Source organism: Bos taurus, chromosome 16 (assembly GCF_002263795.3).
Source record: "Bos taurus isolate L1 Dominette 01449 registration number 42190680 breed Hereford chromosome 16, ARS-UCD2.0, whole genome shotgun sequence".
In the NCBI taxonomy this organism is placed as follows: Eukaryota; Metazoa; Chordata; class Mammalia; order Artiodactyla; family Bovidae; genus Bos; species Bos taurus.
Window position 1 is genome coordinate 43,296,373 of NC_037343.1, and position 26,835 is coordinate 43,323,207.

General features: G+C 38.9%; 1 protein-coding gene across 11 annotated transcripts in view; it reads right to left on the bottom strand.

Annotated features, from left to right (window-relative positions):
- Positions 1-26,835, bottom strand: part of KIF1B (kinesin family member 1B) — a 151,498-nt gene that overhangs the window by 105,441 nt on the left and 19,222 nt on the right. For all 11 annotated transcript variants that reach the window (XM_024976732.2, XM_005216995.5, XM_024976730.2 and 8 more), the window contains exons 3-7: positions 7,994-8,070; positions 6,970-7,149; positions 4,763-4,828; positions 3,431-3,609; positions 2,745-2,856 (exon numbers count right to left, since the gene is read on the bottom strand). In XM_024976732.2, coding sequence (XP_024832500.1) covers positions 2,745-2,856; positions 3,431-3,609; positions 4,763-4,828; positions 6,970-7,149; positions 7,994-8,070 — 614 coding nt within the window. The remainder of the gene's footprint in view (positions 1-2,744; positions 2,857-3,430; positions 3,610-4,762; positions 4,829-6,969; positions 7,150-7,993; positions 8,071-26,835) is intronic.

The window sequence follows — 26,835 nt, forward strand, 5'->3', positions numbered from 1 at the left end:
GTAAGACTCAACCATTCTACGAGTTATTTACCATGAAAAACAAAAAACAAGCACACACACAAAGACTTTCATGTACACAAGTGTTTATGGCATCTTCATTTGTAATGATAAAAAACTGGAAACAATTTAATGCCCATTAACAGATGAATTAATGAGCAAACTGTGAGATATCTACACAATGGAATACTAATCAGTCATGGAAATGAGTGAACTATTGATACATACAACAACACGGATGAATCGCAAAACCATTATGCTAAGTTGAAAGAAGCCAGGCTGAAAATAATACATACCATATAATTCTGTTTATATAAAACTCTGGAAAATGTAAACTAATCTATAGTGACAAAAAGCCAATCAGAGATGGCCTGAGGATGAGGGTGGAAGAGATTACAAAGGAGCATGAGGCAACTCTTTAGGATAACAGAAATCCTCATTATCTGAACTGTGGTACCAGTTTTGCAGGTGTACAGTAGCCCCCTTCTTATATTTCATTTCCCTTCCCATGGTTTCAGTTATCCATGGTCAACTACGTGAAAGTCGCTTAGTCGTGTCCAACTCTTTGCTACCCCATGGATTATATACTCCATGGAATTCTCCAGATCAGAACACTGGAGTGGGTAGGGTAGCCTTTCCCTTCTTCAGGGGATCTTCCCAACCCAGGGATTGAACCCAGGTCCTCCTTATTGCAGGCAGATTCTTTACCAGATGAGCCACAAGGGAAGCCCAAGAATACTCGAGTAGGTAGCCTATCGCTTCTCTAGTAGATCTTTGGTAAGTATTAAATGGAAAATTCCCAAAACAAACAATTCATAGGTTTTCAGTTGTGTGTAATTTTAAGTAGCATGAAGAAATCTCACTCCATCCCCGTCCATGCCCAGGATGCAATCACCCCTTTATCCAGCATGTCCCACTAATCAGTACCTTAGTAGCCATCTCAGTTACCAGATTAGCTCTTGGGGTATTACAGTTCTGGTGTTCAAGTGACCCTTATTTTAATAATGGTCCCAAAACACAAAAGCAGTAATACTTATAATCCAGGTATGTCAAAAAGAAGCCTGTGACATATAAATACAGAGCTTCTCTTAAGTGTACACTGAGGTTGCTACTATCTACGGTAGCAATGAATCTTCTATTCATGAAATTGTGAAGAGGGAAAAAGAAATTCCTGTTAGTTTTCACTGCTGAACTTCAGGTTGCAAAAGTTATGCCCACAGTGTGTGATAACTGCTTCGTTAAGAGGGAAAAGGCACTAAGCTTGTACAAAAAGATATTTTGAGAGTCAGAGAGACAAACATTTACATATCAATATCACAGTATATTGTTATAATTGTCCTATTTTTATTATTGCTGTTGTTAATCTCTTAATGTCCCTAATTTATAAATTAAACTTTATCACAGGTATACATATATGAGAAAAAAACAATATATATAAGGGTTTTGATACTATCTGCAGTTGCTGGCATCCACTGAGGGTCATGGAAAGTATCCCCTGCAGATGGGGGGAGGAGGAGTTTACTATATACATATTTGATCCAGTTTTATACTCCAAATATGTGTGGTTTATTATACTTCAATAATACCTCAATAAAGTTGTTTTTTAAAAAATGCTTTGGGAAAGTATCCAAAATGGATTATCAAGGAAGTTATGGTTATGGGGTTAATATCATTATTGTTGTAGAGATGACATCATGGAAGAAAAGAAAAAATGCTTTCACACAGGATGTTCCTTGGTGCCATTCAGACAATACTACTAAATTACGTTAATACAGAACCTCTGGCTAAGCAGTGTTAAGCTATTTGATTACTTATACGAAGAGTATATTTAAAAAAAATAATCTTCAGCTAAAAACAAACAAGTCATCAAGTAAAAGGTGATTTTAGTTTTTAATGATATTGGCATCACAAAGTTCTCAGGCAAGATCTTTCACAAGAGCCAGTATAATAATTAACTTCAGATTTAAAAATCCAGCTGCATGCTACTTAGGAAAGTAGGCAGAATAGAAGTCAACATAAGTTTATTAGTAATGCCAATAAAATTAACATTTATTAAATGGCTATGCTGTGTCAGGCATTAGATACATGCACTTAACCTATATTAATATTTACTCCTCCTTACCAATCCTATGAAGTTAGAGAAACTGAGGCGCAAAGAGTTTAAGTGACTTGCCCAACATAACACTGCTAAAAAATGGAAGAGCCAAGATCTAAAGCAAGCAATTTAATTCCAATCTACTATATTCAGCCAACCACTGTAGAAAATGAGAAATTAACAAGCACAGGCATTTGAAGAACACCAAAAATGCTGTGTAGTTATTTTTATCCCCCCAAATTAAACACATCTTGTTTGCTTAAACAGTTTAATTCCACAGTAATATTATCAGAGCTCAAAAAAGTAAAATACATATACTAAAGATGTTAGTAAGGTAATTGAGAGGTTCCAATCAACAAACAAAGGAAGGATTTTCTTCCCTTCAGAATTGCTTAACCCTCTTGCATGGAGTAGTTTTTGAGACTCAAGTGTCTTGGTTTGTTTCTTATTTTCTACCTTGCAATTTCACTTAAAAACCCACACTCAGAACTGGTATAGAGTGGAATATAAATGACAAGCATAAAGTATAAGATACCCTCCATTAAGTAAAAGGGCACTTTCTTCCCTTCCACAAAATCCAAAGGTAGCAAGAGAGGCTTACAGGAAACCTCCATTCCACACAACTCAAGCCCAGACACTGATGTTCTCCTACCTTCTCAGTGGAAAGGTTGGTCTCAGTATCATGTTTCTTCTGGGTGAAGACAATGGTAAACACAGCGTGGGAACGGCTACTTGTTTCATTCATGTTGGTAGCTGCCACTGTCCTAAAAAATATAAAGGTGATCACATGATAATAGAATACTTAGATGAATGTTAAAATGACAGCAGCCTCCAAATTATAAGCATAACAATCACAAGCAACAGCTTTAAACTTCTTCATATTATAAGACTGCCATTTCCACAAAACTGCTCTGAATACTTTGTGATCCTATCAAGCTACCTCCAACTTCAAAGGCACCCCATCAGAATCATTTTTCATACTCCAGCTCTATCTTTAGAAAGCACCGAGGCATCTGATTTTTATTGTTAATTAAGTGCTCAATTATTCCAGAATCAATTACTACCATAGGCATGTGATGACCAACATTTTACCATGACTTGATCAAAACCTAACAGCAGAACTGAACCAAAGTTCTGATTTGGATCAGTAGCGTGCTGTCTGGATAAGAACACCAAATATGCTGAGACCACTGTTTTTCCAGCACAGCCAAAGGATCAGAGCACTCCACGGTAAAAGCAACTTCCACAGCTATAAATGTGGTTTCAAACCCTTAACCAGGAACTAAGGGACTCAAAATGTACCAAAAACCTCGATCATGAGTCTGTTTCCTCCCATACCTGGCTTTGTTCCCAGCGTCCATGAGGTCAGCAATGTCTGTGTAGGAAGTGACTGCCAACTTTGACAGGTCCTCCACATAAGGGCCAAGAAGGGGATGTTCACGCACACGCAGATGACCCTTGTTTTTGGGATTCAGCAAGTCTCGTACTCTTTCACAGTAAATTTCCATGTAGCTCACCTAAGAATATGTTATTAAAGTGATTTAGAGGACTTGGAAAAAGAAATCCTATACATTAAAAAGTTTAAATCTTTTTATTTTTGCATCTTTTATTAAAAGCTCTACAATTTGAGATCAACAGCCTTTACAGTGTGAAATGCCATAGTTCCAGTCCCTTTCATTCTCTTACCAGTAGCACAGATATAACTGAGTACTGGTGGTAAAGGATCTTCCCAACTCAGGGATTGAACCTATGTCTCTTGCATCTCCTGCATTGGCAGGCGGATTCTTTACTACTAGTATCACTTGCAAAGCCCTTTTAGTAATCAATTATTAGGGCTTCCCGGGTGGCTCAGTGGTAAAGAATCCGCCTGCCGATGCAGGAGATGCAGGTTTGATCCCTGGGTTGGGAAGATCCCCTGGAGAAGGAAATGGCAACCCACTCCAATATTCTTGCCTGGGAGATCCCAGGAACAGAGGAGACTGGTAGGCTACATATAGTCCATGGGGTCACAAAAGAGTCAGACACAACTTAGTGACTAAACAACAACAAATCAGTTATTCACAGGGCTTTTTTTCTAATGTATGATGTTGTCAATAACTGAGGATTAAAATTACTCCAAAAGCTTGAAAATAAGATTTCTAGTAGTATTAAAACTTAGTCAAAAAGATACCCTGGAAAGAAAATTTCCAGCCAAAAGAAATCTAAGTGACAAAGCACTGAGGTAGAAATGTTCCTGGTGTGTTCCAGAAATGGCTGAAGCAGAGTGAACAAGGGAGAGATAACAGGAGAGGGGGTAGGGGTCCCACCAATGTAAAGAAAAACAAAATATCAACCAGGGATCCACCCTATGCTCCAAAAAGGCCTGTGAACTCTGCATAATATGAAAGAAAATGGCATCCTCTTCTACTACCTATAAGTTTGAAAATTTCAATCATATTGTCATGCTCCCTACCCTTTGAGTTTAAACTATACCATAAGCCACAGACTTTTGAACAAAGATTTATTTGCAACATTCTTCATATTAACCATAACTTTAGAAATAGCCTCAAAGTACAGAAGTGGGGAAATAGTTAAGTGATCTATAGCTCTGTCATAATTTGGAACTATTTAAAAGTAGCATTTGAGGGAATGGAGCACCAAGGACTGTTTTTAACCCACAGCTGTACGCACCTCTACAGAGTAAGACATTTCTTCGTTACAGTTGTCATTGATTTTCTCAAAAAGCTCTTCACATAACTATAGGAGCAGAACGAAAGGCATAAGTCAGAACTTACCCATGAGTGCTAAAGGAATTAGCAAGATTTTTTTTTCTCTTTTTCAAAATGTTAATGGCATCAACATCAAGGGTAAATGCTTTGAATGAAATAAAAGGAAAGTTTGGAATACATTCCTCTCAGCTAATCTCTATTTTCCCTCAACAATATCACCTCAACGTTCCCTTAGAAAGAAAGCCACATTTAGGTGAAGAGAATTGTCTCTTCTATTGTTATGTCATTGATTTCACTTCATGGGAATGCAACTCTTCATATCATACTAGAATTAACTGTGACTCTACCATGAGTATTATAACTGTAGAAGTAAAACTATTATTAAACTAATTTCCACACTTATTTATCATGATATATAAATTTTATTATATATTATCAGTTACTATATATATTGTAAATTTATACATACACACATACAGGTATAGGGAAAACACACACTATTTGAAGGAAGTAAATGAAGGTATTTTCAAGAAGAGTTTTGACTCTATAATTTCTCCCCTTTACCTCTGCCTTAAGATTCCAACCCCTCTTATGAGAGGCCAATCCATTAACACAGTGACATTTCTGGTGGAATACATTAATTTTTCTAGATCAGGAAAATTATAAAATTTTAATCTCCCTATCCTTTAATTTACTTAAAATATGTGATGCTTTAAATAAGAATAATTAATAAAAATCCACTGAATTTTCATTTGCTATATGCTTCATATTAAAGCAGTCACATACCTTTGAAAAATGAGCTATATGTTCATGATTCTCTAGAAGTTCAAATAGAACTTAAAATGTATTACAAGTGTCAGTTTCTAGAACTGAACAATCTTTTTAAAAATTCATGCTTTGGCATTAAAATATTCCAAAATTTTATCAGGAAAAGAGATGCATATGTAACCATGCAAGAATTACATTAACAAACAAAAGAGAAGGAGAAACTAAGTGTGGTAATGGGATAAAATAAATGACTCATGTTACTTGCTATAATCTACGAACGATTATTTTACTGCTGAAAAAGTTATTACATAGAAGTAAAAGCAAAGACTCCAGAACTACCCTGCCTCCTCGTGGATCCTAGATCTGCCATGTACAGGTGACATGCTCTCTCCGTGCCTCAGTTCCCTCATCTGTAAATGAGGGAAACAAGGGCACCGACCTCTCAAGGGTCACATGAAGAGGATCAGATGAGCTAAGAATCGTAAAGAATTTAGACCTGTGCCTGGCACGTGATGAGTGCTCATAATGTTTTCTTTAACTAGTATTATAATTATTACCATTACTATACATAAAGAACAATTTCCAAACATATTCTTAATTCAGACATATACTTTTTACAGAAAAAAGTATGCTAGTATTTTCAATTTTTTCTGAAAATGTCCTAATCTTTTTTAATAATTTCAATTATATAGCTGAATTTAAAAGTATAAATCCAATAAATCCTTTCAAAAAGTAGCTATTTCTCCTTATGTATTTTATTTTTGGAATACAGCAATGGCCACGCTAGGCCTACAGTAAAAGGACATATTAAAATTAATTCAAAATATCACTAATAAAAGCAAACCATATTCCTGTTATTAGCAAAAGAAGTTCCTTCTAAATATACCTATGTAACAACTTTTCTCAGTTCCCAAACAAAATACAAAATCAAGACTAACTGCTCTTTAAAAAAATATCAGACTGTTCAAAGTTTAAGTGATAGAATTAATTTAATAACATAAAAGAGAAGGCAATCAAAAAACAAAAAGAGTCATATTCCTAAGAAGTGATCTGGGTGCTCATAATGTTAAGAAACATGAACTGGGGAAAATATCAGACCAACAACACTCACTAAGCGTTCCTAGGATTCGGAAAAGAACGTGGCACCTACCATCACGTTTAAAAGCTGATAACATTGTTCAAAAGATAAAGTAACATGATGTTGGATATAAAGACAGACTGAATACATATCAGTCTTTTCCATCAGGCTGTGAGCTCCTCTGAAGGAAAGGGACAGGTGATTTACCTTTATGCCCTGCATACGATAGTCCCTGAGTAAATTTTTGCTAAATAAAAACTGTTAAAGTAATTAAGGATTAAGAGTAATAATGAACAGAAGTTTTTTGTTGCTGTGTTTTTCACCTGTGGAATGATGCCAGCCTGGCTTTCTTCTTGTTTACCCATCATTGTATAAGACTTTCCAGCACCAGTCTGCCCATAGGCAAAAATACAGACATTATATCCCTCAAAGGCATGTAAGAGCATTTCCTTTCCAATATCATTGTATACACGGTTTTGAGATGCAAAACAGGGATCTTCGGGCTGTAAAAGGAAAAATAAATGGCATTCATTCATACTTTTTCCTATGCTTATTAATTACTTCTATAATAAACAAGTGTTTCAAATCAGAATAGTGCCCACTATATATAGTTTATTTTTCTCATTAAACACACACACACACAGGTACTAGAGACATTCAGGCCACCCATACATAAAAATATTTACATGAAATTATCTGACATCATTACATTTCATTTTCCATAACCCTGAAAGTATCACTCTTCCATTCATAGGGAGCTCCAAGAAAATTTTCTTAAGTGGGAAATGCGACTAGAAAATCAAAGATCAAGTCCACATATAAAAATACTTCTTTGGGGACTTCCCTGGCAGTCTAGTAGTTAAGACTGCGTTCGTTTGCAATGCAGCAGAACATGGGTTTGATCCCTGGTTGGGGAAGAGCCCACGTGCCAAATGCAACAAACTGCAACAAATGCATCCCACATGCAACAACTAATTCTTTGAACTCCCTCCATGTAGTGCCTTTATTTCTCAATAAACACAGCTTTTGGAGAATGTTTTCCAGTCCCTTTAACATACTCTTCCCTTGGCAATTAGGCTTTGCAGTAGTTTAAAACATCTCCTACTCTAATGCAAAACAGGAAAAAAAAAAAAGTGTGTAATAGAGACACAGAAGCAAACTTTAGGAACAATCACTAGAAGCCAGCAAGATTTGGGGTCCTGTAATTAGTAAGGGCACACTGCAAAAGGTCCTACTCTTCATTTGCCTAGATGTTGGTAATCTCTGCTTCCCCTGTAGACCCGCAGGCTCCTTCAAACCATTTAAAACCCACAACGTTCTACTACACTGCACCAGGGCTACACTCACCGAGGTGTGAGACCAGTAGGAGTAGTCAAAGCTGAAAGACTTTGGAGCTTCCTTTGGGTTCTTTGGGTTAATAATACCTGCAGGAGGAAAACGTTTTGATTTTATAAGTCACTCAATTAAATGTTAGTTCAACATGATATTATGCAATAAGCTCAAAATATTCAAATCAGTAAACTCATACAAATGAATCTCAATAGGGCAACTGAAAAATAAAATCAATCAAATTTTTAATAGATAGGGTCTATATATAGAACTCAAAAAAAAAAAAATCAGACCAACATTTACAAGATGTCACCAGGATTTACAAGAGAGCTTGGTATATAGTAGGTATTCAGTAAATATTCTGTGACTGAATCTAGGTAAGTTAGAAGAAAAGAAATCTGGAAATGGGCCATGGGACCATTTCAAGGTACTTCTTTAAGGCTTGAAATATATCAACACATTAAAAATAAAATATAGAAAAATTACTGAATTAATCCAACCACTTCTTGAAACAAACTCTTTTTAAAGATCTTATCTATTTAAGAAAAGCATTTAGTAAGGAAGCATTCATTGGAAGGATAGTTTTATTTCTGAAATCACTGTTTACATCAAAAGTGATTTCTTGGGTAATTAGTCCAGTTACATACTTCAGGGACTAGACTGAATACTGAGGCTTGGCCTCCCTTCTTCCTTCACATACACAAAGCTTTACTACCTCATATTTCACATGGAATAGAATCTTTGTAACATGTGGCCATGAAGTCGCCTCAAAGACCAGGCATCTCAACCAATCCACTTCTCTAAGGCAGGGCCACATCCCAAGCTATCAGTGAGATCAGGATTAAAAAATAAATCTGTTCCCCAGGCAGCTGCTGCTTGGGACACAAATAGCAACAGTTGCTACGGTGCTTAGTTCTCTCTCACTGGATTCCACAGGGTATGGCCACACTTATGTTCCAACCTCAAATGCTGACAGAGGATTAATAAGGCTCACAGCACATAATCATGTGACAAGGAGACATGGTTCTAGAAAGAACATCTCCCCCGCACACAAATGGTAATCTAAGCAAAGAAGTATGTTTCTAAACAAAAGCCCTACCTGCAAGACTTAAATAGCAGCCAGCGTTCATGGAGCACTTAATCTGGCTATAAGTACTTTCTATGCACAGACCTATTTAATCCTCCCAATTACTTAATAAGGCAGATGCTTTATTATCTCCATTTATAAAGAAACCATCACAAAGAGGTTAAGGAAAACCCAAGGCTACAGGGCTAGCTAGTGGCAATTCAGGATGTGAATCTGGGAAGTCCAGCTCCTGAGCCCAGACACCCACCACTCAAATACTCCGCACATGCAGCGATCACCAAGGAAAACACAGTAAGCCCCTTCTACACATGTGATTATGCATGTGCATGTACATTTATGACCACCTCAGACCCAAACCGTATAGGCATTGTTCAGAACTCTCCTCATCCATATGAAACAAGGAACTATGAGAATTACAGTTCCTAAAAGATGAAAGACCACACAGAAACTCTACCAAGAAAACGGAAATTAGCATCAGACTTGGTGAACCAGATTCCAGGTTTCAGTGGCTCAGCAAAAAGGAAAATCACAAGATACAGGAAATGACCTATGAAGTAGTCGTCACTACTCAAAACCATGGTGAACACCTGCTGTCATAAAACTTTAAGCCATATCTTATCCACTCTTAGGCTACTCACCGGCAGCACCAAGCTGCCAAGGACAACTTAAGAAAGGGCAAATGTGCCAATCCTGCCCCTTTGCTCTCCTTTCTCTAGTAAAGCAAAGAAAAACTACTCCAGCGAGTAATTTCCTTGAATCACACAAAATCCTTTCCTCTTCCTTAACAGACCCTTCTCCCTGATCTTTGGAACTTCTGAAACTAATAAATATTCCTAACTTCCAGCTTCAAAATCAAGCTGTTTTTTATTTTTATCTATTTTTTTGCTTTCCAGCTATTATGTATTCCACTCAGCACACAGATGCATGAATTTATTTAACAAACTTTGGCGGGGGTGGGGGCACATTTGCTGTGTATTGTGTTTGGTATACAAAGAAAGATAAGAAAGATACACCTTTTCTTTTTCAAATTTCTACTGAATGTTTATATTTTATTGAAGTAATACTGGCTTACAACATTAGATTAAGTTCATGTGTACAACATTTTATTTCTACTTCTGAATACATCAAACTACCTCTTAAATAACTGCCTTATTATTAACAAAAGTATCTTTACTTGAACATAAATAAATAAAAACAGAATTTTAAAGAGCCATTTATGTTAACAGTTATGTCAAACAAGATGAAATTTACCCACAATATTTTAAAATTTTTAATTGCTAAATGAAATAAGACACCTTGGAAAAATGCAAAATTTAATGTTCTTGTTACCTGTTGTGGGGGGAATGTAGGCACACTCAGAAGGCATAGGTTATTTCCATATATTAGAATGGGAAGCAGTTATATTTACATATATATTATATATATATTATCTTGAATATATTAAATATTTACTAGCAAAAAATTTTAAGACTCTATAACTCTGTAAAGAGAAAAAACTGTGATAAAGATAAAATATTAATGACAGCACTTGAGCTCACGGACAATGAATTCACATTTTGAAAGGACGTGCCAGAGGATTTTTCTTTCTGAAGAGCTAAACTCTAACTCACTTCAAGTCGACTAAGAAACAGGATGTCTCCAAGCATTAATAAAAGAGGGGAGAGAGGAGAGTGTACATGTGTAAAGGATATAGGACTTGTAATCAGAGGACCAACATCAGTAAGAACAAGAAATATTTTTAGATTTTCTTACGACCTTGGGTGTTGTTACACTTTCGTATCCTCTCTAAAACTGAGGTAATACCTAGTTCACAGGATTAAATGAGGAAAGCACTACACAAATGCTAATTTTCAAAATTAGGTATTTTATCTTGTTTTAAATTCCCTCAATGGGTATGATAACCCATATTCTATGAGAAAAGTTTACTGGTAAAATAAGCTAATGCATAATACAAGAATTCAACTTCTTGGCAAGAGTCAATGAATCAATACTATATTGGAGTCCTTGAGACGTGACATCGAATCTCTGGTGCTCCTTCCCCATTAAAAATCCCTTCAGTACATGGACCATGTCTTATGGATCCTCTGTGCTGCCCTACATCAAGCAGGCACTCAGATGAACGTCCTCCACGGGTCACATATAATTTTAATTTCATTGTATCCTGTACCATTTTCATGAAAAACAACAAAAAAGAAAAACCAAAACAGTATATACCTATGCAGTATACATGTAAAATACATGTATACAGTATTTTAAAATACAGTAGTTAAAAAAAAAATTAATAAATTTTATCAACTTTCACCAAATAGACAGAGAACTCTATCACTGAAAAGACTGGGCAATATTTAAAACAGTGATTCTTGTATCAAAGTCAAATGAGCCAAAACACAGTGTGCAGGGCTTTTAATTTGTCTCTCATTCTTGGGCTCCAAAAACACTGCAAATGATGACTGCAGCCATGAAATTAAAGGACATTTGCTCCTTGGAAGAAAGCTATGACAAACCTGGGCAGCATATTAAAAAGCAGAGACATTACTTTGCCGACAAAGGTCCATCTAGTCAAAGCTATGGTTTTTCTAGTAGTCATGTATGGATGTGAGAGTTGGACCATAAAGAAAGCTGAGCACCAAAGAATTGATGCTTTGGAACTGTGGTGTTGGAGAAGACTCTTGAGAGTCCCTTGGACTGCAAGGAGATCTGACTGGTCAATCTTAAAGGAAATCGGTCCTGAATATTCACTGGAAGGACTGACACTGAAACTCCAATACTTTGGCCACCTGATGTGAAGAGCTGACTCATTGGAAAAGACCCTGATGCTGGAAAAGACTGAAGGCAGGAGAAGGGGACAACAAAAGATGAGATGGTTGTATGGCATAACCGACTCAATGGACATGAGTTTGAACAAACTCTGGGAGTTGGTGATGGACAGGGAAGTCTGGTGTGCTGCAGTCCTTGGGGTTGGAAAGAGTCTGACACGACTGAGCAACTGAACTGAACTAAAAGCATTCACATGTGAGTGGAACTATAGCAATTAATGAATACGTTCAACATTTAAACCATATCTTCATCAATGCAAAAGGTACTACAAATATAGTATGCCTCCCAGGGTCAAGTGTCATCAGTGTACAGGCTTTCTCTAGGATAAATCAATTCTTCTTCTTCAAGGAAAGGATTCCTGGTATATTTTGAGGATGGGAGTTAAACGTAATTCTATTTTATGAAGTGCTGCACTATACTTCATGGTGCTTTCTTTCATATAAAATTATTTCACACAGCTTTTCAAGACTCCTTCTACACCCGAGGCCTCCTCTTCTATCAAGATTTCTCTAGACACACTGTGTACTCCAGATCTGGACCCACCTCCACTAGCAATTTCCTGTAGACTATCATGGAATCACTTATGACTTTTTTCTCTCACTCTCCACATCTCATCTATGTTGTCAGTTCTATTTTGAAAATGTACTGAGAATCCCACAACTTGTCACCACCACCTTTATCACCATCCTGGTGCAAGCCACCTTCTCTCCCACCTGGATGCAACACCTCCTAACTGGGCTCCCCACTATCCTTTGGGCCTCTGAAAAGGCTCATCTCCACGCTGCAGGTAATGATCCTTCTCAGACGCAATCCAGACCAGCTCTAAGATGAGCCTCCAGGGAACCCTCCAATCGTACATTGAACAAAACTCCACTCCCTCCGCAACCCCTCTCCAAAGAGGCACCCTTCACTCCAGTCCCACTGGCCTTCTTACTAGACACACATTCGCATCTCAGGGTCTCCATACTTACTACTCTGCAGGAATGCTTTCTCCCTGGTATCTGACCAGCACACGCCCCCAATTTCACACAGGTCTCCAACTGAACATCATTTTATCACAAGGCCCTTTTCTGATTATCCAATTTAAATCAGCATTCACTTCACTCTCCATCCTCTTACCCTGCCTGATTTTTCTTCATTGCTCTCATAAGTACCTGACTTATTATGTGAGTCACTGAGGTGAAAGTAAGTTCCATGAGACTAGAATTTCTGTTTCATTCACTGCTCTACTCTCTAGTACCAGGAACGTGCCTTACACATGGTAGATACTCAACATATACCAAAGAGCCAATGAATTCGTTAGTTTTATCTTTCCTTATAGATTGTCACTTCTTTGTGGCTGGAAACCATGACTCCTCTTTCTATATCACTCACAGTGCTGACTTGGTAAGTAGGTGATGCTTATGTGTGAACTGGAAGGTAGCTCTCTCAACACCACTTACTTCCTGAGTCTTCTCCCTGAGTAGCCAACGTGTTCAGCTTCTGGCAAGAATCATTAATCTCTGGGAAGGAGGTATCTAAATTTCAACCCAGATAACAGAATACAGTTTCTAGGAAACAGCAGTAGTAGGTAAACCAGGAACAAGAGGAAAAATGACCAGGTTTTAAATAGTATAGGCATAAGAAGAATTACTGATGGAGGACAGCAGGAAGGGCAAGGATAACGGACAGTCATATGTTGGAGGCACAAGGGTGGAATGGGTATTGAAAAACCCTCTTCTTCCTCAGGTCTTCAGAACTGTTTCTTCAGTGGTTTTGTGATTAAAAAAAAAAAAAAAAAAACCTGCTGCCAAGCAGGAGACACAGGTTTGATCCCTGAGTCAGGAGGATTCCCTGCAGAAGGAAATGACGATTCCAGTATTCTTGCCTGGAAATGCCATGAACAGAGAAGTGTGGCAGGCTACAGTCCATGGGGTTGCAAAAGAGACAGACACCACTTAGCGACTAAACAACAACACAACAGCTTACAGTTTGTATTTCACAGGAAATTCAGAATCTCATGGCAGACAGAGGTATCTTACCATTGAAATCTATTGCTGCAGGATTTTCTCCTATGGTCTAGACATGATAAGCTTGCTTTGCGTGAGACTTCTTATGTAGGTATGAAGCACATTCTTGATCTCACACACAAGGCACACACCCTAGAGGCACTGCCCTATCATAAACACTAGAAGATGTAAATAAATGCCAAGTACTCAGCATTCAAGTAGTTCCACCTTCCCAAGTAGTTCCCCTGAAACATACATTCAATTAGAAGGGTGAGGCGCTCAGCATCTGGCTCAATGCCCAGCACAGAGCAGAGACTCAACAGGAAGTGGCTGAATCCCTGTTGAGTATCACAGCTACAACCAGAATGGTGCATCATTCAAAGCCCTTCATTCAACCAAAGTACTGTCCCAACAGCATCCATCCAGAAAAGTCCATGCTCCTGATCTTTCTGCCTGTCTTCCAGTGGTCCCTGCCCTGCGTACGCATACTCAATGAGCTCCCAAGTCTGAAACAAAGCTAGTTTCTACACCAACATTGCTCTTTCTCAAAGGAAGGGTTATTGCAGAAGATTCCAAGATCCTAATTGAACAAAGGAAAAATTAAGCAGCCCTTTCTTCATTGGGCACATGTACTGAGCACATTTATGAAGTACAAACTATGTCCCAGGCACTGGGCTAGGGATGTGATGGCAAGCAAAAGAGTTCTTTCTGCCCTTCCAGAGCTCAGAATCAATGGAGGAGACAGACATACAATCCCACAAAATAAATACATGCTTTCAAATTCTGGCAAGATCCATGCTACCCAAGCACTGGGTCCTGTAAGAACATATAAACAGGAATTTACAAAAGGAATTATACAAAAAACAGACACTTTGTAGTCAGTAGACTCTAACTTGGTGAAAGAGAAAGCCAGGCTGAAGGATAAGTAGAAGACAGTGCTGATAATATTAGCTAACACTTCCTAGGAGGCAATAGGGGTAAAGAATCTGCCTGCCAATGCAGGAGACACAGAGATGAGAGTTTGATCCCTGGGTCAGGAAGACCTCCTGGAGTAGGAAATGGCAATCTAATATTCTTGTCTGGAAAACTCCATGGGCAGAGGAGTCTGGTGGGCTACAATCCATAGGACCACAAAGAGTTGAACACGACTGAGCACGAACACTTCATATGTCCTGAGCACCGTGCTAACACATCACATGGATGCACTCATTTAATCCGCACAATAACCTTATGCAATCATCATCTCCACTTCACGTTCAGAGTGCCCTGAGCTCCCCAAGGCCAGAGCCTGAACTGGAATTTAGATCCTCTGGCTCCAAGGCTCTGAACCACTGGGCAAGGTGCATCCCAGGCCAGGGAACTCCACTAAGAAGGCCTGGGGCAAAAATAAGCATGTGAATCACAGGTACTGGTTTGACAGGTGAAGTTCACGTGCAGTGAGCAGCAAAGAGTAGAAAAGCACTAAAATCTCAGGATCATGGGCAGACTCCAAGGAGCGGGTGAATCCCTGCCCAATGAGAAGCCACTGGAGTGACTTGGTTACAGTGATGGATGGGCTACAGCATGGAGAAAAGACTAGAAGAAAGCATGAATGGAAGTGTGGAGACCAATTACATAGAACACAACCACCACTGTAGAACGTTTGGGAACTTCTGCTTGCCATTTACATAAAAACTCCCATGAGAACTGCATCAGGCATCAGAAACCCCTAAGTTCCAGTGTGTGGCACTTGTGGGGGCCAGGAGAAAGAAAGGTCTATATCAAAACCATTGCGTTTCTTGATCCAAAATGGAATTTTGTTTTACAATTTGACCCAATATTCAATAATCAAAACCTATAATGATCTAGGAAATATTTCTAGAAGATATTATTATTAAATATTTTAACAGTGAAGAAAATAGAATACTATAGAAGATTTGATCTAACCTCACTGTGAGTATCCAATATCATTCTAGGGTTCATCTATAACTCGGCACATAATAAACAGTAAGCACCAATTTTCTTATCTGTAAACCAGGTACAATAATGGAGCCTAACTTTATAGAATTGTTGGATACCAATCAACGTCAAGAGTTTTAGCTCAGGACCTAGCATAAAGTAAATATTCACAATATTCTTTCATTTAACAAATATTTGGGTGCCTACCATGCCCCACGCAAGAAGGTATCCAGTGAAAAATCAGTTCCTGCCTTGAAGGAGCTTACATTCTAACCAGGAAATCAGACAGTTAACTAAGAGAGATAGTATAACCTGGTGAAGAAAATTAAAGAAGAGTTAGGAGATACAAAGTGGCAGTGGAGGTGGGAGGAGTGATGAGAACAGGCAGACTGCCATGTCTGAGAAGATGATGTTTGAGCAGGGATCTGCAGGACATTTAGGGTACTGCAGGGCCACCAGTATAAACAATAATGACCTGTGATGTCAGACAGCTAGCCAGATTGTGTGGTCAAGGTGAGAATCTTTAGTTATATTCTAAAAGTGACAAGAAACCAAAAAAGGATTTAAAGCACAGGGATGAAACAATGAGGTTTCAGTTCAGTTCAGTCACTCAGTCATGTCCCACTCTTTGCAACCCCACAGAATGAAGCATGCCAGGCTTCCCTGTCCATCACCAACTCCAGGAGCTTGCTCAAACTCATGTCCATCGAGTACGTGATGCCATCCAACCATCTCATCCTCTGTCACCCCCTTCTCTTCCTGTCTTCAATCTTTCCCAGCATCAGGGTCTTTTCCAATGAGTCCATTCTTCACATCAGGTGGCCAAAGTATTGGAACTTCAGCTTTAGCATCGGTTCTTCCAATGAATATTCAGAGCTGATTTCCTTGAGGACTGACTGGTTGGATCTCCCTGCAGTCCAAGGGACTCTCAAGAATTTTCTCTAACACCATAGTTCAAAAGCATCAATTCTTTGGCACTCAGCTTTCTTTATGGTCCAACTCTCACATCCATACACGACTACTGGAAAAACCATAGCTCTGACTAGACAGACTTTTGTTAGCAAAGTAAAGCCTCTGCTTTTTAATACACTGCCTAGGTTTGTCATAGTTTTTCTTCCAAAGAGCTAATATCTTTATGGCTGCAGTCACCATCTACAGAGATTCTGGAGCCCAAGTAAGTAAAGTCTGTCACCGTTTCCATTGTTTTCTCATCTATTTGCCATGAAGTGATGGAACTGGATGCCATGATCTTAGTTTTTTGAATGTTGAGTTTTAAGCCATGTCTAAAATAGGACTCTGGCTGCTGCATAGGAACAAAAGCAGAAGGAGAAAGACAGGAAGCTACTGGAGTGTTCTTGGACAAGAGTGCAAATGATAAAAAGTAACCAGATTCAGGAGAGATGGTGAAAGCAGAGAAAACAGAATTGATTTACTGATGAATTACACATGGTCTGTAAGAAAAAGAGAGAAGACTAGAGAGTGACTCCAATATTTCTGGTCTGGAATCGGTTCTGTTGAAGACATGCTGAGTTTGAGATAACGTCTTAGACCTTTAAGTACAGTTAAGTTAGCAGTTGGGTAGACAAGTCTAGAGTTCTAAAAAGGGGTTCAGGCTGGAGAAATGAGTTTGAGAGTTACCGTCACCTCAGAGACATTTAAAACCTTGAGCCTAGATGAAATCACCTAGGGAGTCTGTCTTCTCTGAAGACAGAAAAGATATCAAAGAGAAGAGACGAAGTCCTGGTGTACTTTCAACACAAGGAAATAAGGTAAGAGAAGAGAATGGCCTGTGAGGAAGGCAGGCAATCAGGAGAGGACAGGATCCTGAGAGACAAAAGACAAAGGAAGTCAGGCTTATATGTTAGTGACTGTCATTAGTGTTTATCATCATAACCATCTTTGGACTCCCCAGAGGAAGAGTCTTTTTTGTTCAGGTGATCTACTCACGTCCCCATAACTCACTCTGCTCATCCTCACCTCTGGGCCTTGGCTCCCATCACCATCCACATCTTATCTGGCTTTAAGGCTGTTTCCTTAAGTCTCCCTTCATAAATCAGAAAGGCAGCCTTAGAACTGAAGGTCTGATTTGATTGTATCTTCCCCAAGTCCACAGGGTAGATAACTTCACATTTATTTATCCTCCCCTGCAGCTTTCACACCTTGCCCCTTTTGTCTTCAAACTTTTTTTTCTTCCTGCTGATATCCCTTACCTTAGGAGAACTAGAGAAGAGAGAAGAGGATAGCATCTTTGATGTAAAGGCCTGAAGACCCTTATCCAAGATAAATGGAAATGCCTTTAAAATGATTTCCATAAAATGTTCTATAGGTTTTAGTTTATTGATGAACCATAAGACCATCTTCTCTTTCTTGGAGTCCCTTCAAGTCAAAATTAGCTTTTAAACGACTGCTAAGTCCCCCAAATTAACCCCCTTTTTTCCCTTGCCTTCTTTCCAACTTTGCTACTTCAGCATCAAGATGCAGAAATAATGTTTTAATTACTAAGTCCTAGAAAACAAGGCAGTCAAAACAAGAGTTGTACTCAAAAAGCCCTTTTATTCTCCAGAATAAATTTATTTATCTAATATCTCAAAGTCTCTATGTAGCAATTACACTGTTGTTGGCAAACTATTAAAGATTTTTGCCTGCAACTACAATTAACATATCATTGTGGCAACAGAGTAACTTTAAATTAACTTTTCTAAAACAGCATGTTTTGAGTTTGTTAAAAATCCTAGTGATATCTTCAGCACCAACTTCCATTTCCAAAAGCTTTCTATATCCAAATTTAAGAAATATGGCATTTTTCTTAAATTTATATCCAAAACCATAAAACTAAACCCCATAAGCAGCTTCTTCCCAACTTAGAATAGTGTATTTTCAAAATATATTAAAATGGTATAAAGTATATCACCATAAAGTAGATTTGAGCAAAGATCGACAATCATAAAATTTCCTAATCATTTACAATAACAAAATTAGATTCTAAATCTTATAAAATAGGATAAATTGTACTGTATATGTTTACAACATAGCTGACCCTTGAACAACACAGGTTTGAAATGCATGGGTCCACTTACATGTGGACTGTTTTCAATAGTAAATACACAGTACTACACAATCTAGGGTTGGTTAAATCCATGGATGCAAACCACGGATACAAAGGGTCAACAGATTATAGGCAGATTTTAAACTGCTGAGGGTCGCCACCCTAACCCCCTTGATATTCAAGGGTCAACTATACACTCAATCTCAGAGTATTAAAAAGTAAGTCAGAAAGAGAAACACAAATACCATATGATAGCACTTATATGTGGAATCTAAAATATAACACAAATGAACGTAGTTACAAAACAGAAACAGACTCAGAGACATGGAAAACAAACTTAGGTTTACCAAAGGGGAAAAGGGCGTAGAAGAGGGATAAATTAGGAGTTCAGAATTAGCAGATACAAACCACTATATATAAAAGTAGATGAACAACAAGGTCCTACAGAGCACTGGGAACTCTATTTAATGTCCTGTAATAAATCATAATGGAAAAGAATACCAAAAAGAAAATAGATATAAGAAGATATATATATATCAGAATGACTTTGCTGTACACCAGAAACTAACATTGTAAATCAACTATGCTGCTGTTAAGTTGCTCAGTTGTGTTGGACTCTGTGACCCCATGGACTGCAGCACTCCAGGATTCCCTGTCCTTCACTATCTCCCAGAGTTTGCTCAAATTCATATCCATTGAGTCAGTGATGCTATCCAACCATCTCATTCTCTGTCGCCCCATTCTCCTGCCATCAGTCTTTCCCAGCATCAGGGTCTTTTCCAATGAGTTGGTGCTTCCCATCAGGTGACCAAAGTATTGGAGCTTCAGCTTCAGCATCAGTCCTTCCAATGAATATTCAGAGCTGATTTCCTTTAGGACTGACTGGTTGGATTTCCTTGCAATCCAAGGGACTCTCAGGAGTCTTCTCTAGTACCATAGTTCAAAAGCATCAATTCTTCGGCACTCCGCCTTCTTTATGGTCCAACTCTCACATTCATACATGACTACTGGAAAAACCATAGCTTTGACTAGATGGACCTTTGTCAGCAAAGTGATGTCTCTGCTTTTTAATACACTGTCTAGGTTTGTCATAGCTTTTCTTCAAAAGAACAAAAACTTTTTAATTTCATGGCGGCAGTCTCCATCTGCAGTGCATCTGCAGTGATTCGGGACCCCAAGAAAATAAAGTCTGTCACTGCTTCTATTGTTTTCCCATCTATTTGCCATGAAGTGATGGGACCAGATGCCATGATCTTAGTTTTTTGAATGTTGAGTTTCAAGCCAGCTCTTCACTCTCCTCTTTCACTTTCATCAAGAGGTTCTTTAGTTACTCTTCACTTTCTGCCATTAGGGTGGTGTCATCTGCACTTGAGATTATTGATATTTCTCTTGGCAATCTTGATTTCAGCTTGTGCTTCATCCAGCCCAGCATTTCTCATGATGTACTCTGCATATAGCTTAAATAAGCAGGGTGACAACCTACAGCCCTGACATACTTCTTTCCCAATTTGGAACCAGTCTGTTGTTCCTTGTCCAGTTCTAACTGTTGCTTCTTGACCTGCATACATGTTTCTCAGGAGGCAGGTAAGGTGATCTGGTATTCCCATCTCTTTTAAGAATTTTCCACAGTTTGCTGTGATCAACACAAAGGCTTTAGTGTAGTCAATGAAGTAGAAGTAGATGTTTTCCTGGAATTCCCTTGCTTTTTCTATGATTCAGCAGATGTTGGCAAATCAACTATACTTCAATTAAAAGGAAAAAAATGAGGGTTCTGGAGTAAGACAGCACCAGTTCATTTTCTATTTCTCTCAGTCCTAAATGTGAGACCTTAGGCAAGTTAACCAGAATTCATGCCCTCATCTGTAATATGGGGAAAATAAGAATATCTGCCATAGGACTGTTCTGATAATTAAATGAGTTAGTCTGTAAGGGCCTAATAGTGGCTGGCACAGCTTAGTGTTTAACTGGTAATCGTGGTGGTTTTTCCCCCACTAAAAGGCAATTTAAAAAGTAAAAGCTGCTTTTGTTTCCCCCTTCACCAATTTTACCTTCTCTATTTTATTCACAGCTACAAAAGGAACTCTGGAATCAGACCTGAACAATGTCACAGGGAAACAGTAACTATAGTTAAATCATTTCGTCATTTGTACAGCTTCTGCTAATTCTAGCCCTACAGTTTTCTGTTCTGCCAAAACAAAAGAGGCTTCCCAGACATTCTCTATCTTTCCTGGCCCTGCCCCTCAATTATTCAGATCTCTCTCCTAAAGCCTCATAAAGGTCAGCACACTGCTTTGATCACTTAACTCTCAGACTAAACACACTCTGGGTCCCTAGTTACCTCCCAGCCCATGCTTGCTGAATAACAAAAATCTCAATTCCCACAGATCTCTCAAGGACCTAATTTCTTATTTCTTTTTCTTACCACCTATTGTACAAAGCATTCATCTCTACACAGTACAGCCAAGAACAGTTCTTACCCCAATAGAAATGTTTTTTCATAAAATAAGCACATTGTTGATATATGACCAAAAATTAAATCTCCAAAAATCAACTTGGCCCACGAGATGACAGGCAGCAGCAGCCCCTTCCCTTCTCAGTCTCTCTAACTGCTCCGGATTTCCTAGCTCTCACTGCAGTGCTTCACACTTCACTGGGAAGCTACCAAAAGCAATAAGCACTTCGATGTTGGCACAGACTTTCAAAAATGAACTAAAAAAAAAAAAAAAAAAATGAACTCCAAAATATTTCTTGAGAATCACAAAGAAGGCATTGAAAAAAAAAAAAAACCCAACAAAACTGGGCATGGTTGTTTTCCCCTTTGAAAAAAGCAACATATGCATATAAAAAGGCCACCTGAAGTATAGTCTGGATTTAATCAAGACAACCTCTTTTGACTAGATGCAAAACAGCAGGTTTCCTAAAAGATTTTTTTCAGTCTTCCCTCTTTGCTGTTTCACAATCTAGATGTGAAAACAACTTATTTAGATAATTAAAGAACTCTGAATTATACATTATAATAAAAAGCAATTCCAGATATACAATAGCAATGGCCTCCTCCTTTAATGACAGGCTCAACTGTTTCTGCCTTTAAATGTATATTCCCATCAAATACAACAATTTAGGTACCAAAAGCAACCAGAAAAAACAATCTGACGGGGCTTCCCTGGCGGCTCTGTGGTAAAGAATCGCCTGCTAATTCAGGAGATATGGGTTAGATCTCTGGTCTGGGAATATTCCACATGCTGCAGAGCAACTAAGCCCATGCGCCTCAAATATTGAGCCTGTATCCTAGAGCCTGGGAGCCACAACCACTGAGCCTATGTGCTGCAGTAACTGAAGTTCGAGCGCCCTAGAGCCTGTGCTCTGCAACAAGAGAAGCCCGAGCACTGCAACTAGAGAGTAGCCCCCAATGCCAAAACTAGAGAAAAGCCCAAGCAGCACTGAAGACTCAACATAGCGTAAAAAATAAATAAATAAAAAATTTTTATTTGCTATATCATGTTTAAAAGCGTTTTGTTTTTGTTCAGTCGCTCAGTTGTGTCCGACTCTTTGCGATCCATGCACTGCAGCATGCCAGGCTTCCCTGTCCTTCACCAACTCCCAGAGTTTGCTCAAACTCATGTTCATTGAGTCGATGATACTATCCAGCCATCTCATCCTCTGTCATCCCCTTCTCCTCCTGCCTTCAATCTTTCCCAGCATCAGGGTCTTTTTCAATGAGTCAGCTCTTCATATCAGGTGGCCAAAGTGCTGGAGCTTCAGCTTCAACATCAGTCCTTCCAAGGAATATTCAGGGTTGATTTCCTGTAGGACTGACTGGTTTGATCTCCATGCTGTCCAAGAGACTCTCAAGAGTCTTCTCCAGCACTACAGTTGAAAAGCATCAATTCTTCAGCACTCAGCCTTCTTTCTGGTCCAACTTACACATTAGTACATGACTACTGGAAAAACCACAGCTTTGACTATATGGACCTTTGTCAGCAAAGTGATGTCTCTGTTTTTTAATACAATGTCTAGGCTTGTCATAGCTTTTCTTCCAAGGAGCAAGTACCTTTTTTCCCCATAATATATATACTTTATTGAAGAATAGTTGAATTACAATAAGCATCTTTTAATTTCGTGGATGCAGTCACTATCCACAGTGATTTTTGGAGCCAAAGAAAATAAAATCTACCACTGTTTCCACTTTTTCTCCATCTATTTGGCATGAAGTGATAGCACTGGATGCCACGATCTTATTTTTTTAAATGCTGAGTTTCCAGCCAGCTTTTTCACTCTTCTCTTTCACCTTCATTAAGAGGCTCTTCAGTTCCTCTTCGATTTCTGCCATTAGGGTGGTATCATCTGCATATCTGAGGTTGTCGATATTTCTCCCATCAATCTTGATTCCAGCCTGGGATTCATCCAGCCCAGCATTTCGCACAATATACTCTGCCTAGAAATTAAATAAGCAGGGTGACAATATACAGCCTTGATGAATTCCTTTCCCAATTTTGAATCAGTTCCTTGTTCCATGTCCAGTTCTAATTGCTGCTTCTTGACATGCACACAGGTTTCTTGGGAGGCAGGTAAGGAGGCCTGGTATTCCCATCTCTTTAAGAATATTCCACAGTTTGTTGTGATCCACACAGTCAAAAGCTTTGATGTAGTCAATGAAGCAAAAGTAGATGTTTTTCTGGAATTTCCTTGCTTTTTCTATGATCCAACAGATGTTAGCAATTTGATCTCTGGTTCTTCTGCCTTTTCTAAATCCAGCTTGTACATATGGAATTTCTCAGTTCACATACTGTTGAAGCCTAGCTTGAAGGATTTTGAGCATTACCTTGCTAGCATGTGAAATGAGCACAATTGTACAGCAATTTTAACATTACCCTTCTTTGGGACTGGAATGAAAACTGACCTTTTTCAGTCCTGTGGCCACTGTTGAGTCTTCCAAATTTGCTGACATAGTGAGTGTAGCATTTTAACGGTATCATCTTTTAGAATTTGAAAAAGCTCAGCTGGAATTCCATCTCTTCCACTAGCTTTGTTCGTAGTAATGCTTCCTAAGGCCCACTGGACTTCACACTCCAAGATGTCTGGCTCTAGGTGAGTGACCACACCATGGTGGTTATCCAGGTCATTAAGACCTTTTTAATACAGTTCTGTGTATTCTTGCCACCTCTTCTTAATATCTTCGGCTTCTATTAGGTCCTTATTGTTTCTGCCCTTTATAGTGCCCATCTCTGCATGAAATGTTCCCTTGGTATGTCCAATCTTCTTGAAGAGATCTCTAGTCTTTCCCATTCTATTGTTTTCCTCTATTTCTTTGCACTGTTCACTTAAGAGGGCTTCCTTGTCTCTCCTTGCTATTCTCTGGAACTCTGCATTCAATTGGCTATATCTTTCCTTTTCTCCTTTGCTTCTTGCTTCCCTTCTTTCCTGAGCAATGTGTAAGGCCACCTCAGACAACCATTTTGCCTTCTTGCATTTCTTTTTCTTTGGGATGGTTTTGGTCACCACTTCCTGTACAATGTTATGAACGTTCGTCCATAGTTCTTCAGGCACTCTATCAGATTTAATCCCTTGAATTAAATAGTTGTCACTTCTATTGTATAATCATAAGAGATTTGATTTAGGTCATACCTGAATGGTCCAGTGTTTTTCCCTACTTCCTACAATTTAAGCCTAAATTTTGCAATAAGGAGTTCCTGATCTGAGCCACAATCAGCTCCTGGTCTTGTTCTTGCTGACTACATAGAGCTTCCCTGGTGGCTGAGACAGTAAAGAATCTGTCTGCAATGTAGGAGACCCAGGTTTAATCCCTGGGTGGGGAAGAACCCCTAGAGAAGGGAATGGCAACACACTCCAGTATTTTTGCCTGGGAAAGCCCATAAACTGAGGAACCTAGCAGGCGACAGTCCATAGGGTTGCAAAGAGTCAGACACAACTTAGAGAATAAACAACAAAACATAAAAAGAACAAATCTGAATCAGTTCTACTGAGATGGATAAACCTAGAGCCTGTCATACGCAGTGAAAAGAAAAAAGAAAGTGAAAGTCGCTCAGTCATGTCTGACTCTTTGCCACCTGATACTGGAGTGGGTAGCCTTTCCCTTCTCCAAGGGATCTTTCCAACCCAGGAAGCGGACCCAGGTCTCCCGCATTGCAGGTGGATTCTTTACCAGATGAGCCCCAGGGAAAGCCCCATACAGAGTGAAGTAAGTCAGAAAGAGAAAAACAAGTCTTTTATATTAATGCATATATACGGAATCTAGAAATAGGGCACTGATGAACCTATGTGCAGGGCAGGAATAGAGACACAGACATAAAGACAGACGTATGGACACAGGCGGGATGGAGAGGGTGGGACAAACTGAGAGAGTAGGACTGGAACATATATATTTGTTGTTGTTGTTCAGTCACTAAGTTATGTCCGACTCTTTTCGACCCCATGAACTGCAGCATGCCAGGCTTCTCTGTCCATCACTCTCTCCCTGAGTTTGCTCAAAAGCATGTCATTGAGTCAGTGTTGCTATCCAACCATCCCATCGTCTGTCATCCCCTTCTCCTCCTGCCCTCAATTTTTCCCAGCATCAGGTAAAATAGCTAGCTAGTGGAAAGTTTCTGTATAACACAGTGAGCTCAACTCGGTGCTCTGTGACAACTCAGAAGGGCGGTGTGGAGGGGGGAGGTAGAAGGGAGGTTCAAGGAGGAAGAGACATGCATATCTATGGCTGATTCATGCTGATGTATGGCAGAAACCAACACAACATTGTAAAGCAATTATTCTCCAATTAAAAAGAAAAAAAATGTGCTAAGTTACAGAAAAATTAATCTCATCTAGTAGAGGGTGCAATCTAATGCCCTTCCTTAAGACCATAAACTTTATCCAGTATAAGAAAAACCTAAGAAACAGGAATACATTTCAAAATGTCAGTTTAGTAAGTTGCCGTATGAGAAATCATTGAGTACCAAATAGAACTGTGAGAACGCAACAGACAGTGCAGCACCTGGACCTTCCCTTTATCAACCCATTCCAAAAGTCATTCTAAAGGGCAAAACTGGTTTCCATCAACCCCAACTGAGTAAATATAATACCATTTCAGGGGCACCTTTATTTCTCCATCCCAAACACACACAATGAAAGGTCACTGCTATAGCTCAAGTCTTTCTCTTTTTTTTTTGCAGGTACAAAGTCTATTATTAGAGACACACCACAACAACTAGTGGGAGAGCACACAGAGAAGTGGTTTGTTCAGTTAAGAAGCAAGGCAGAGATGCACACCCAGAGAGAAAGGGTGTGGCTGTCCCCCGTGGTGAGGAGGAGCCTAGCGCCAAGTCTGGACCACAGAAAAAGTGTTTCATGTTAGAATTTTTAAAAAAGTTTAGTGCCACTGGTACCCAAGCTGATCTCATTCCTTGGCCAGGAATCAAACCCGGGCCCCCTGTGCTGGCAGCACGGAGTCTTAACTGCTGGACTACCAGGCAAGTCCCATTTATTTTCGTGCAGTTATATTAATTTATGCCAGAAAAAGCATACAGATTTGTAAGAATTCCTTTCAAAAGTCTTCCTTTCCAAGCTCCCTTTTGTCCCAGTCCTTCCCCCATTCCAGATTTTCATTAATGGACATGAAGTCATTCTCTGTACCAGTTGTGATGTGCAGCATGTGGTTTAGAAATGCACATGTGTGAATAAAAAAGCCTTTTAAAATGTACAATGTAAGTAATCAGCAGAGAAAAAAAAAAACCCAAGACTTCTTTTATCCCACCTTAATACCTGGGCCTAGGGAAAAAATAAATAAAAGACCCCAGGCTCAGGAAGATTAATAAAAATATGAAGGGGAATTACCAAAGGGCTGGAGACAGACTATTATGGTTAAAAACAAAGCCAAAGATCAGAGGGGAATTTATGCAGTTTCAAAGTCTCCAGATTTACAAATATAACCTAACCATAAATGTGAGCAGTAAGAGCATTAATTTTCTCCCATTTTCCTTTTTTAAAG